This window comes from Prunus persica, chromosome G1, assembly GCF_000346465.2.
Source record: "Prunus persica cultivar Lovell chromosome G1, Prunus_persica_NCBIv2, whole genome shotgun sequence".
Taxonomy (NCBI): Eukaryota; Viridiplantae; Streptophyta; class Magnoliopsida; order Rosales; family Rosaceae; genus Prunus; species Prunus persica.
Window position 1 is genome coordinate 41,350,001 of NC_034009.1, and position 14,256 is coordinate 41,364,256.

General features: G+C 37.1%; 2 protein-coding genes across 6 annotated transcripts in view; one reads left to right on the forward strand and one right to left on the reverse strand.

Annotated features, from left to right (window-relative positions):
• LOC18791979 (sister chromatid cohesion protein PDS5 homolog A) overlaps positions 1–9,343 on the reverse strand; it is a 14,055-nt gene extending 4,712 nt beyond the window's left edge. For 3 of the 5 annotated variants that reach the window (XR_002271533.1, XM_020563262.1, XM_020563278.1), the window contains exons 1-18: positions 9,090–9,343; positions 8,739–8,939; positions 8,466–8,647; positions 7,960–8,080; positions 7,654–7,875; positions 7,269–7,485; positions 7,042–7,187; positions 6,805–6,962; positions 6,554–6,703; positions 6,430–6,478; positions 6,126–6,314; positions 4,799–4,978; positions 3,898–4,037; positions 3,015–3,141; positions 2,303–2,443; positions 2,126–2,194; positions 1,210–1,346; positions 487–604 (exon numbers count right to left, since the gene is read on the reverse strand). Coding sequence is in view for 4 of the 5 variants with exons in the window: in XM_020563262.1 (XP_020418851.1) it covers positions 487–604; positions 1,210–1,346; positions 2,126–2,194; positions 2,303–2,443; positions 3,015–3,141; positions 3,898–4,037; positions 4,799–4,978; positions 6,126–6,314; positions 6,430–6,478; positions 6,554–6,703; positions 6,805–6,962; positions 7,042–7,187; positions 7,269–7,485; positions 7,654–7,875; positions 7,960–8,080; positions 8,466–8,647; positions 8,739–8,939; positions 9,090–9,185 (2,643 nt within the window). In the remaining variant the exon portion in view is untranslated. The remainder of the gene's footprint in view (positions 1–486; positions 605–1,209; positions 1,347–2,125; positions 2,195–2,302; positions 2,444–3,014; positions 3,142–3,897; positions 4,038–4,798; positions 4,979–6,125; positions 6,315–6,429; positions 6,479–6,553; positions 6,704–6,804; positions 6,963–7,041; positions 7,188–7,268; positions 7,486–7,653; positions 7,876–7,959; positions 8,081–8,465; positions 8,648–8,738; positions 8,940–9,089) is intronic. The other 2 variants (XM_020563273.1, XM_020563265.1) reach the window with 1 other exon arrangement.
• On the forward strand, positions 9,522–13,549 carry LOC18791978 (PKS-NRPS hybrid synthetase CHGG_01239). Its single transcript, XM_020563283.1, has 8 exons — positions 9,522–9,752; positions 9,852–9,903; positions 10,276–10,346; positions 10,461–10,538; positions 10,630–11,798; positions 11,869–12,568; positions 12,656–13,123; positions 13,216–13,549. The coding sequence occupies exons 3-8, from the start codon at positions 10,308–10,310 to the stop codon at positions 13,372–13,374; spliced, it is 2,613 nt and encodes an 870-aa protein (XP_020418872.1). The 5' UTR covers positions 9,522–9,752; positions 9,852–9,903; positions 10,276–10,307; the 3' UTR covers positions 13,375–13,549.

Here is a 14,256-nt window from a genome sequence, read left to right on the forward strand (position 1 = left end):
TCTTGAGAGAGATCTCATATGTCTAGCGCTATCTAGTGGTCTCAGCTATAGCATAGAAGGAGTCGTCGGAGCAGAAATCGTCTCATGCTAACCTGTGTGCTTGTGAGTTGTAGATGGATAGAGACACGAACATACTTTCTCTCCGTTTCTTGATTTTATCTTTATGTTGCAAAATAAATGCCCCCACGAGATCTCTCTCTCAGGCTGGCTCTCTCTCTCTGACCCTTCCTTTCACTCCTTCTCTCTGTATCTCTATATATATATATATATATATATATATATATATATATATATATAAAGGAAACAAGAGAAGTTGGGGGAAGAAGTCCATCAGAGTGAAACCTAGAACAAAATTGTCTTCTCAAAAGGAAATGGTATTCCCATTCCCAATTACAAACTTTGATAAGGCAGAGAACAAATAGCCATGAAAATACATATTTTTTAGGCCAACGCTAGGAAACACAAAGCAGAACCGAACAGACATACCTTTGCCATTGAAATTGTAAAGTGAAAGATCTCTGGAGAAATATGGAAATCCCATCTTCGAGAAAGCCGAAGAACAGACTTTGCAGCAGCTAATCTAATACAAGCTTTATCATTTTCACTGCATTAGACAATAAAGTAAAACCAATTGAGTGGTATCCAAAGATACTTTTCACAAGCAAGTCAAAAGTAAAACATAATTCAATGAAGATAAAGATTTTAAAAGCACTGCAAATTGTAGCCTCTTTACACGTGTGTATCCCTTGCCTCAATACTGCCAGAGTCACAGTAAAAGCCCAAACAGCCAGTTGAGAATTTCCCCCGAGTGTGAATCAAAAAATTTCTTCAAAGTTTCTAAAGCATCCCTCTTCCCGAACTAACATAAGTATGGGAAAAGAAATTGTAACAATAAACGTAAATCACTCATGCTTCCAAAAACAAAATATCAGCTTTTTAGTTGTTTTATTCGAGCACCACATTGATGCTGGACAAAAGCCAAGACATCTAGTATAAGATAGAAGACACAAAAAAAGCCTCATCACAAAAACAGACATACAAAATAATTAAATCATAAAGCTTTAGTCAACAATTTAGTCATTTTATTTTCATCTTCATTTTCACTTTCACTTGAGCCGACTGGAATGAAGAATTAGTCCCACATGAAATTTAAAATATGAACTCTTCCAGTGTTAATTTTTCATTTGATGAAGGAGTCTGAAATCATACCATGAGGTGATACCCTCTGCAGTTTCACCCTTTTGCAGCATTGTTGACAAAATGTCCCAGAGTACATTAATTTGCCGTTTGATCTGAGTTCCCCGATGTGGCAAGAAGCTCTTGACAAGTGCTTTCAGGCCATATATCTGTAAAATAAGTGATTAAGCCATAGAAATCATGGAGACATCTATAAGAAAGGAATGATTTGAACACAGTTAAACTCAAACATATATAATCACCAGCAGTGATTTTGGACCCTTAGTGGGTTGATCCTTGCTTTGACACAGAGTCAAGCACTTTCTTTCATATGGGCCCTAACAACTATTAATTTGTTCCTTAACCTAAATTAAGCATTCAGGCCACGAATCAGAACTCCTGCGAACTATACCAGTGCAAAAGCATTTAAAAGTTCAAACAAAAAACAAAACAAGCATCCATTGAGTCAACCAATTCATTTCAGTAACCAAAAGTTGTATGACATACTTGCTTCTGCTCCAAGTTATAGTAACATTTCTCACCAAAAATTTAAATTAATTAATTTTATAGGAAAAAAAAGGACAGAAATTTTACACGTGCAAAGCAACTCAATGAACCACTAAATTGTCAACCTTATCTCATAAAATCCCACTCACAGCTCAACTCGACTCAAGTTTTTGCTTATACAAAAAGCCATGAGAAGAAAATACTTTATAGCCTTCATTACTACAAAAGTTGTTCTCTCACAGTTATTCTTTTATGCATTATAACACTCCCATTAATTCAACCTTTTTTTAAATAACAGAGTACATTGGCAGGAATCAAGAAGGTACAATCAGGTAAAATTCCTGGGCACTAGACATCAAACCCAAACTTTAATGGTAGACACCATTAACAGCCGAACCAAAAACTAATACACTCAGTGAAACTATTTGTATTCAGAACCCACCTTTAATTTACAAGAATCACTACATCCGGACACATCATTGAATGAGTCCACAAAATCTGAAGAGCCCACCTACACAAAAAGTTTACAAATTTTAGTAATAAAACCTACTACATTCTGGCATGCAACAAAGTTCAAATTGAGTGAGTTCATATCTATCTCACAGCAGATGTCAATTACTTGGAAAATTTTCTGGTATATACAAGGAGTGATCTCTCCATCTTGGCTTTCGAATGTTGAAACAGAATACTGTGCAAGACACCCCAAGGACTGTAACACTGTTGGTATGTTCTGCCCACCAACTAAAGAATCCACCAGTTCCTAGACATGACAAACATAAATTGATTCACTACGGGTTAATAGGAAACTTCCACGAGAAAGCTCAAGAATTATTTATGTATGCCTGCAAGTCATGACTTTCAAAGGGATCCAACTGGGGGAAACAGTACCACTAGGGCAAGCATAAATTCATACGGCATGGAACAGGAATTTTGGAGCATAGGGACCCAAACGAAGTTTAAGCCAAGCTAACGCTTGATTTAATTTCAATTCTAATTTTTTATATCTATATTAATGTTCTTTTTGTTGACATTTGATTCCTTGACCCATAATACATATGATCCTTAACCATTTAAGAAAAAAAAAATTAAGTAGCATGAAAAATAATCAACATAAGTACATCCATGTATACAGATCCACACATGGATATAACAAATGGTGGCCAATACAGCTAAGAACTTATTAGGAGGCAAATAAAAACCAAAATTGTATGTGATTATGAAAATATTAATTGACTGTATGTACAGCACATAGTTTATGTGAGGCTGAAAGATATATAACAATAAATAATGAAAATAGAAATTCTAAACTCCAAAACTCAAGCTAAGCGTACCTTGCATAGACTTGAGAAAATGAATTGCTTTGAAGTATCAACTAATGCAGCAACCGCTGAAACAGCATATTTTGACTGAACGCGGTTCCCCTCCAGACAAACCCTCTTCAGAAAGGGGTAGATTTCACTACAAAGAAGAAGAAGTTGAAGCCACTATGAGAGTACATTCGGAAAAACTAGGTTTAGGATTGCAAAATTCTTCATATTGAACAAAAGGGAGGAGCTTTAAAGATGAAGTCCCTAAAATACATCCATAAGAGAGAAAATATGACTTGGAAAGAAGTAAACTAGCAGTACTGTTAACCATCAACATCAGTTGTTTGATCATTAAGTATATGGACCACAATCAAATAGTTTATCTTAATCTACTAATGTATCTATTCATAAAAGTTACTTGCTTCCAATTTTCAAGATAAACCTACTAACGATCGAGATGAAAAACATCTATTTATATATTACAATTAACTATTGCAAAAGGAATATAACAGGGGTTGGAAGCTCAAATACCATAGCATGCATATGAAAGCTTGGCATATTTTAGCAATTTAACCAGTTACTGCTGTCAAATGTGTAAGGAATAGTTAAGCACACCCAGCAGAACATTTACAAACTTTATTTTTGGATTCCACCATATGTTAGAGAATACAAATCCTTCAACTGAACATGGCAAGTACTTAGCTCGTTTATATACTTAATCAATTGTGTCCACCATGCACAAGCTCTTTCTAATATTTATTTCACAAAAAACAATTCTGACAAAGAAGAAGCATACCAAATTAACATAAGAAAAACAGATAAATGGGAGACCCTACACAATGTCTCCATTGGAACATGAAACTCCACCCTGCTCAAAATGTACAAGAATCAGGACTGCAGAAATTACCTGAGTTTGACAGATATGTGAGTGCCTGCTTTGGCTAACACTTCAATCAACTTCTCATTAATTGGGTCGCTCTCCTCTAATAACATCCGAAATTGGCTTTCTGAACCTCTCAGCAAGACAGGGAAAAAGCTGGTAATTGCCTGAACCAGGTAAAAAATGAAAGCAACTTCCAATAAAAAAAAGTGATAATTACCAATTATGCTTCTTTGCAATAATGCAAGACAAATTCAAATGGCGAAGGGACAAAACTTCTCCCCCTAGATACTGAGATAGTAGTTGGTCATGCATCTAAATTTGAATTAATCCTTCCACACTCCTCTCTTTATTATAAAACATAGGAAGGAGGATAAAATCATTAGAAAGCTAAATTTTACTTATGTATACAAAAAATTTAAACGATATCCCATCCTCTTAAGGAAACTAACACATTCTCTCAAGCTTTTCCCATCAGGGCAATACAAGAAGCCAATTTAGGTCAATATAGTGACAGAGACCAACAGCCAACCATACAACCAAACCACAGCCTTAAGTGAACTGAAACTCATTCTAACACCTGGCACTCTTAAATCATAAAATTCAGGCCTTGAGATTCGTCCAAGCCAGAATTAAATGCTAACTGTGCTTGCCAACATTGTTTCTTGGTAAACACAGTCAACAACAACAACACCACCGATAATTTATGGCCATTGGTCAAGTTCAAACTATGATTGTGTTTTTGAGCTCAGCCAATTATAAGTGTCAAGAGAAGCACATAAACCCCTCCTGGTCATTTCCTTGAATGGTTGACTTTGTCTTTTTGAGCACACAAAGTCAATCTAACTTAAATGTTCACTTTCAAAAGTTATGCTCTTCTGCTGAGGAAAATTACTATTCATATTCACCTGGCAAACGATTTTCTTACCAGAAGAAGTCTGATGGAAGCAGCCTCCAAATGCTTGTTTACAGGACTCTTACTGGAAACATCATATAGAATACATCGAACATGCTCTGAGCTGAATATATTATAAGAGCATTTTGAAGAGAGTGTTCGTAAGAACTCAAAATTTTGATGTTTCTCCCCAATCATATTTAGGAATGTGTCCTGAAATAAGACAACAAATAAATGGATAATACAATTTCTTAACGAAGAGAAAAACAAAAACAAAAAAGTAAAAATATTATAATTTTGTTACTATCAGGTTTCTAAATCATAAAGAAGAAGAACACCAATGAAAAAGGAAGAACATTGTTTGACACCATCTCATTAGTAACCAAATTGAAATCCAAGTTTGTCCCACCACAATATAAAACAATTCCCATCAAAATTTCAAGGAATCAAATTAAAGAAACAAAGCCAGTTTAAGCACACAAAAAGCTGATCTCCCTTGACCTAAGTTTTTTCAACCCAGAACTTCTCATGGGCTTAACCACCTAAGCCTTTTAACATCCATTCAAATGCTTCAGCTGAACCCTAGGGACATGTGGGACCTCACTGCTGAAAGCTTAATTAATGGACCCAGGACTTTAAAAGAAGAGAGAGGAGGGACAGAGAGGGGCTGGGATGAGAGACCATATACTTGGTTTTAAAAATAAATTTAAAAAATTCTTTGAAATGGGGTGGCCTGTAGCCACCACCACTTGGGTCTGTAGCTGCCTCTTGCACAGACAATTATGAGTGGAAATTCTCTTATCATGGATAAACAAGTGGTCTTCACATAATTTAGGGTATGACCAGAGAATTTGAGAATGTGTTTCTGGGTTTCCAGAAAAGCTTTGGATGACTCCCCCATACTACCATAGTTGCATGATTAAACTAAACCCCATTAAGCCTTTATCTCAGAACATGATTTTTCTATGTAAATCAAGTTCTGCCTCTCACAATATTGCTTCATCTGTTAAAGTTTCACATAAGCTAAAAATTGAACCATATTAGTGAAGCGCTGTGCAAAGAAACACACACACGCGCACTCACACACAAACATACATGTGTGTTCCCATTATCATCTACTCAAACTTTTCCACAACTTTATTTTGGTAAAAGTTGACAAGTTTTTTGGTAAAAAAATTTAACACAAGGAACAGCTGAGAGTTGAATGACTATTATTCTCGTTCAATATAATACCACAATAATATCTAATGGCAACATCTGATAACCTCAATGCACACTGAAGATGATGCAGAAGTGGTTAAAAGAGGAACAAGGGCATCCAAGGGATAATTTAATTAAAATTAAGGGTAAATATACGCACTCTGCTGGTCCGGGCATCTGTAAATTGTAGTTCATCCAATAACAGCGCCAGCGAATTAAAAATGTTATTATCTTTCATTTGGTTCAATTTGTGAAAGCACTCTTCCGCTTTGGAAGGGTCTGCAAAGGAGACTGCCATTTTCGAGAATGAAACTTTATATCTCTTCTGCATCTCTTCTGAATTATTACCCTGCAACATAAAGACAACTGTTTCAATTATTCAAAACAATTAAAAGATAGTGCACAATGCATTCACAAGCTATATATCAGCCCTACTGAGCAAGTGCGATTTTCAATTATTGTACCTTCTCTTTCTTTCGTATGGCTAAATAAGTTCGCATCTCACTTTGCAACCTATAAAACATTTGCACCTAGTAAAGAAACAGGATAATCGCCTCAACCTTAGCAAGAGCAAGTTAGTGATAATACCGTTGTTTCTGCGATAAAATTGAGTTCAAAGCCTTTATGTGAAGAGGGGTGAAAAGAGAAAACAAATGGATCCAGTGCCGTGTACGTTCCTCAACTGAAAGAACAGCTGGAAATAAATCTTCTGCAAGAACAAGCTCCATATTCTGGGACCTGAGGTAAAACAATAATGATAATGAATGATAATAGTTAAATACAACATTGTAAAGCATTGATTTGGGTTTAAAAAAGCTATAACATGTGAACAAACTAACCTGAACTCCATACAATCTTTATCAAAGCAGAGCATCAAGACTTTACATGGAATCTGTTCAAAGTGATCACTTATTGTCATGTAGCCTTCAGAACATTTGTTACAGTAATCTCGATATACTTCCATCATCTTCTGCAGCGCCTTCTTCCTAACAGGTATCTGCAAATAATGCAAGCAATTACAAATACAAGACAGTAACTGTAACTTAGCAAAATGAAACTATTTGTTGTTGAAATACCTTCTTGTCCCGAAGTCTTTCAGTGGTTTGAGATATTAGTTTTGGAGGAAAACATCTCATATTATACATGGCAAGATCGCAGGCAACAATCACTGCCTGTGTTCTCACTCTATCATCAAAATCTAGTAGTCGACCTTCAAGAGAAGCTGCTTACATAACAAAGAGTATAAATAAGGTTCCAAGAACTCAGAACTCATACAGGAAAACATATATGTTCCACAACTTACAGAGAACTTCTTGTGATTCTACTCCAGAGGGATTGGTCATGTAGCAGACTTTAGCACATTGTAGGGCACTAACTCTAACTTCCACAGATTTATCAGAGAATCTTTTCAAAAACTCTATGAAGAGGTCCTGATACCTTTGGGCAATATGGTGATCAGGAAGTGTAAAGAGTTTCCCAATTAAATTAACAGCTTTTAGTCGGACATCAACCTGATCAGTCTGCAGAAATAATCAGAGTCAAGTGGTATTTAAGGATCCCTCTCCAAGTGCAGTAAGCCAGGAGCACAAGAGAACTATTTGAAGAGAGAAAGGAAAAAAAAAAAAGCCTATGCCAAGAGATGATTTTTTTTTTTTTTAATTTAAATGAACTTAGCCGAGAAGACATACCAGTAATTCTTGAGTTAAATTTGGGATGACAGCAAGAAGCATCTGAGGAGCACACTTAAAAATCTTAAAAATGATTTCATGGTAAAATTCCTTGAGCTCACTTCCTACAGCATCTCTATCTAAAATACAAGATGTTAGAAACCCACAAACAAAGGACTCAAGTTTGTCTGCGCAAGTTTGAATCACAGAAACTGCAAGTTGAGAAGAAGCAGAGTCTGCATCCTGTAAAACATAACATAGGACTAATTTATCATACACAAGAATGTTTCTAGAATCAATTTGAAGCATACACTCTCTAACACTCACCCTTCCCTCCTTCACAAGATTCTGGAGAACCACGTCCAAAAGTGGCTGAGAAGCTTCCTCGTTAAGTATATGAACCATTACAGACAAAACATCATTGATCAAAGTCTGTTGATGATGTACCCTACAGGGAAAAATTAAAAGCCATTATGGTTGATGCCATCAAAGTTAAGCCCAAACTTACATAAATTAAAACATAACAAATTGGGCTTAATAAATTTCATGGACACTCAAATTTCAGATACTTATAACTTGGTAAAACCTGTTCTAAGTTCTAACCATCTAAGTTGCACGGCAAGCATGCAGTTATAAATTTCTTTTTATTCCATGGAAGTGGATATCTAGTCGTACAATGTAACATGATAAGCGTTGATTCCTTCACAATTATCAATTAAGAATAGCCCAAAACATCAAAATGCACTATAGGGTTAATTGGAAAATTAAAAGTGAAAAGTAAAGAAGTAGCAAGAAAAAGTCATATACTAGAAATGCAGATAAAGGATTGTAACCTCGCAACAGAGAAGAAAATATTGAACATCTCGAGAACTAGATCACTGCAGTCAATATCCAACATGATCACACAACATTTACATCGTGCAACAGTCTCTACTATCTTAGCCCTCCTTGAAAATAGTGGGCTCGCGGTATCAGCTAGCTCCGTGAACGTGCTGAGAATGAGTTTAAAAACGTCCTGAACGAAATAAGTGTAAAACAACTTGCAATGGTGAGTACAAAGCAAAATCTGACATGGGCAGACAGCAGATATACGCAGAGAACTTTACCCTGAGATACTTGTCCACGAAAGGCGGTTCAGGTGCCATAACTCGAAACATTTCAGTGACGCAGATGGCCACCAGAAGCCTGACATCTTTATCTCTATGCTGAAGCAAGCCATGAACAATAGCTTCGGTCAAGGGCTTCAACTTCTTAAGAGCTTCTGGTGAAGAAGCCTGTTCTAACTGTGACAAAGAACTGGCAGCTTGCTGTAAACCGAAGCATACAAAACAAGCAAAACCAAATGATCAATCGCAATTGCTATGCCAACGAATAATAAACAATTCAAACACAAACCCACGCAAATAAACAGAGCTACATGATCAATTTTCATTTCTATGTAAAGTAAAATGGCTTACTCGGAGCGATTTGACAATGAAATCCTTGTTTGGGCGAGCTTGACGGCGGAGATTGGTGCCGATTTCAGAAACGAGTTGCAGCGCGGACTGGTCCATCGACTCAGTGAATCGGCGAAAAACCCTAATGATTCAGTGGAGGAGGTTGAGGGTTTTGGCGGTTATGCAATGCACGGGCATTTGCTCGAAGACGAAAACTGTGATCTCAAGTCTAGAGAGGGAGAGAGAGAGCTAACAAGAAGGTGAGACTTGAGAGAGTGGAGTGGGCATAAAGTGGGGAGGCTCCCGCCCTTGGTGCGCGTGAAACAAACGCGCCTAACCTGCAAGTGATACGGGAGTTCGGGGTATTTACCGCCCAAATGAAAATTGGTGGGCTTTGGGTTCTATGTCTACCCACCTCGTTCTATTTTAAACGGGCTATGGGGTTCTATATACACCCACCTAGTCTCTCAGCCTACTGCCTACCCTTGGATAAAAGATAAATTTTCATCGAAATCTCTCAGCCTACCCCCAAATCCCTCGTCTTCCCCCCCGCCCCCACCCCAAACCCCCTTTCATACACCACCTGTTCTTCGATCGCGCCATCGGTCTTTTACTCTCTCTAGTCTTCACTCCACTTGTAGAAGCCTTTTCTTCTTCTCCAATCCACCCATTCGGCTGACACAGGGTCGTTACTTCTTCCATTTTTCTTTTCTTCTTCTTCTTCTTCTATTTATTCTCTTCCTCTGTTTTCTAATCTTCAGCTTTTCTTATTCTTCTCCCCAGCTCTCTCTCACTCTTGTCTCTCCACCAGAGCACCAGAGACTCAGCAACCCAGGTAATCTTTTGTTTTTGAATTTCTGGATTGTTTTTCCTCATAAACTGGAAGACGGGTATTGAAGAAATCACATTTGGGGTTTAAGTTTAATTTATGTTCTCAATTACAATTATCCACATGGGCTTGTATTGAGTATTTGTGATTGAGAAATAGTGTTACTCTAATAATTACATTTTTATCTCTAAATTCTGGTTCATATGTTTTTGTGTGTGGTTCATATGTTTTTGTGTTGTGCAGTTGAGCATGATTGCAGATATTGGTATTTAATTTGCGTTCAAGTATATTTAGAGTTGTTATATATGTGCATGTTCTGATCATGTTGCTTGGTGTAAATTTTTGTGTCTCTCACTAACAATCTCACGGATTAGGCAGTTACTTGCTGTAAAAATGGTTGCATAAGAAGAATGGAGCATCAAGTCATCAGTCAGGGGTCTTCAGATGAGGTTTGATGTCTTTTTCTTTATATGATTGTAAAGAGATCAAATGAAATTTCTTGGTTATTTGTTCAATAGTCAACGACTAACCATTGTTTATGCTTATGCCTATTGTTTCACTAGGAAGACACTTCTACTGGGGGCAGTGGTGCTGGTACAGAATGTGTGTTGGACTACACTAATGAATTCACAACTGATGAGGTTTGTGCAAATTTAAATGTTGGCTTGTGACTAAGTGACTTATGACTGTCCAAGTTGGACAAGAGATAATATTTATGTTTTTTGTGTGTAGATATTTAAGAGTAGAGATGCATTGGTTGAGTGGACTCGTGATCGAGGAAATAGCAACGGTTTGGTGATTATTATCAAGAACTCGGATGCAGGAGGAGCTGGTAATAAGAAACCCCGAATAAAATTCTGTTGTGAAAAGGGTGGTGTTTATAAAAGGAAGATTGATGAAAATGTCCATAAGAAAAGGCGTCTTAGGAGCAGTGGTACAAAAAAGTGTGGATGTCCATTTCTATTAAGGGGTGTGAGCTTGGGTGATAATGATGAGTGGAAATTGGAGGTGGTATGTGGAGTTCATAACCACGATGCTGCAAAGTCCAATGCAAGGAGATTATCCGAAGAAGAGAAAGCATTGTTGGTAGATATGTCCAAGAGTTTGGCCAAACCCAAGGACATATTGCGCACAATTAAACAAAAAGATGGACTCAATGAAACAACAATGAAAACAATTTATAATGTCAGACAAAGGTTGAAGTTGAAAGAGAATGTTGTGAGATCGCAGATGCATGTTTTGCTAAGTAAGTTATCTGACCACAATTATATTGAGTGGCATAGAAGCTCAGATGACAATAATATTGTGAAGGATCTGTTTTGGACCCACCCTGTTAGTGTAGACATCTTACGTGCATTCCCACATGTCCTGATCATGGATTGCACGTGCAAGACATATTCTTTTCCGCTTTTAGAGATTGTAGGGGTGACATGTACTAACATAACCTTCTCAGCTGCATTTGCTTACCTTGATGCTAAGAATGAAGACAATTACATGTGGGCTTTGAGTAGATTGAGGACTATGTTGGATGAACATTGTCTTCCTACAGTCATTGTCTGTGACAATGACTTGCCACTGATGACTGCCATCCATAGTATTTTTCCTAGTTCCCGACATTTTTTGTGTAGATTACATATTAGCAAAAATGTGTTGGCGAAATGTAAAGGCATGTTTGAAGGTAAAGATCAGTTGGAGAAGTTCATAATGAGTTGGAATATGTTGGTGTTATCGGAGACAGAGCATGAGTATCTGAAACGTTTGGCTGAGCTTGATTATTATTTTGGTAGATATCCACATGCACTTGAATATGTGAAGAACACTTGGTTGAACGAGTATAAAGAGAGATTTGTGTCTGTATGGACAGATACATGTATGCATTTTGGTCACACGACATCAAATAGGTAACTTTCTTGTTCACTTTTGTTTCTTGATGTAAGTCATTATGTACTACTAACTGTGTTGTATGAATAGGGTGGAAGGTGCAAGTGCAAAACTGAAACAACTACTTGGCAACAGCCGAGGTAGTTTTGAAACATCTTGGGAAAAGATTCACTCCTTGTTAGAGTTGCAACACTTAGACATCAAGGTATCACTTGAGAAGTGTTTGACCATCATCCAACACAATTTCATGCATGATGAATTGAAGGAGTTGCGAGGATTTGTATCTACCGTTGCTTTGAATATAATTGTTTGTGAGTCGAAGAAAGTCAATTCAGTGGGGTTAGATTCTTCGTCATGTGGTTGCACCATTCGACGCACACATGGGTTGCCATGTGTGCATGAAATTGCAGAATACAGACAGACTAGTCGCCCTATTCCTCTTTACCGTGTTGATCCTCATTGGAGGAAATTGGATTTACTGTACTCCCCGAAAAATAGTGACCACGCAACTGACATAATTACACAAATGTATACGATCTTACATCAGTGGATGGATAGCAATGGGGACACCAGAAGACATATTAGTCTGAAGTTGGAGGAGATTATGAATATGGAGTCAATTCCCCTTACCAAGCCTAAAGAACAACCAAGTAGAATTGGCACTACTACTCGTTGCAATCTTTCTGCCTTTGAGTTGGCCTTGTCATGTCGAGTCAGTCATTCACCAGTTGACACAGTTGCTACCACATCCCACTCGGAGAAACCAAAGAGGCGTCCTCCCAAGATGAAGGTATGTACTAACATTGTTGAACTTGTATGAGGTATGAGGTATTTTCCAGTACTTAAAACTACTATATGCATGAATATGGCTGTACAGGTACATAGGATGTGTCCACTCACTTCATCTGAATTGAAAGAGCAGTTCCCTTCTGCTTTGAGACCATATATTTCATCCATAAGGGATTTTGCAGGTGACGGTAATTGTGGTTATCGAGTCATAGCCGGGTTGATGGGTTTTGGAGATGATTCTTGGAGCAAGGTACGCAGAGATTTGTTGAATGAGTTGTGCTCTCATGAAACACAATATGAGAACCTTTTTGGGAGACGTGATCGGGTTGACGAGCTTATGCATACACTCTCATTCCTTGAGGAGTGCCCCCCGTATGATAGGTGGTTGACCATGCCAGATATGGGGCACATTATCGCATCATGCTATAATGTGGTCCTGATATATTTATCCATGTCATTATCTGTCACATTTTTACCAACCAGGACGACGTCATTGCCCTTGTTAGAGCGCCGTCACATTGCCATCGGTTCAGTCAACGACAACCACTTTGTTCAGGTATCGAGTAGTATAATTACCGTATACAATTTGTTATGCTTTGTGGAGGTGATTTTCCGTGCCTAACTGTTGGCATGTCCTGTTCTCCATAGGTGTTTCTGTTTCCTGGGCATCCTATGCCTCCTGTTTCGGATTGTTGGCACCAAGTTTACCTACCAGATGCTGAGGGTTGGCAAACTGCCTACACTGAACGTATTCAACGTTTTAGAGAGATTGTTGGTTCAGATGTGGCTACCAGAGAGACTGCATAACTCAAATAACTAATGACTTTAATTGGTTGACACTGTATTTTATACTCATGGTCAGCATACTATATTGTGTATAGTTAGTAAAATACAAGATGGGCAAAATATGAATACAAAGTTACATGTATTACTTGGCCAAATTTTTTATAAAAAAAAAAAAGGTGAAAACCCTAAAATCAAATGTTTCTGTTATTAAATTCGTTGAATAAACAATAAAATATAGTTGATATTTCTTATATCATGGCTGAAAAATCGAGGTTTTTTATTTGTTTTTTATATAAGCAATACTGGGAATTGGGAAAAAGGGAATTCGAACCATACAGAAGTAACTATACTTAATCACTTAAACTATTAACTCTGTGATTAAACTATAAACTCTTGCAAAAAATTGAGTATTATAATTCCAACATTTGTGACAATATTATGTTTAACACCAATAAACACAATGCAATTGGTAATTTGGTAAAGCAAAAATTAATAACAAATGGGAGTGGCAGTGGGGCTGTAATACATGCGTAAAGCGTAGCTCTACAACTTTCCATTAGTAAATTGAATAGCAGATTCATTTTAGAAATTGCTCTTTTGAGAGTATATTATTTCCCCCTATTATTATTATTAATAATGTTGATGATGGCGGTAAGAGTGAAGAGATTAAAATGAGGAGGAGGTGTTTATTCCTTTTAACATGGTGTATAATTTTCCTCGGTTTCATTTCTCTTTCTATTTTTCTTCTAGGGTTTCAAGGCTTTTATAATGGGGGTGGCTTCGATGAAGCAGGGGATTTACATAGTATAGCACAATGCAAATATTCCTAAAAATGACAGGCTTTTGAATTATATATATTTAATAATATAAATAATATTGAGGGGGGATGAAATCAAATTACCA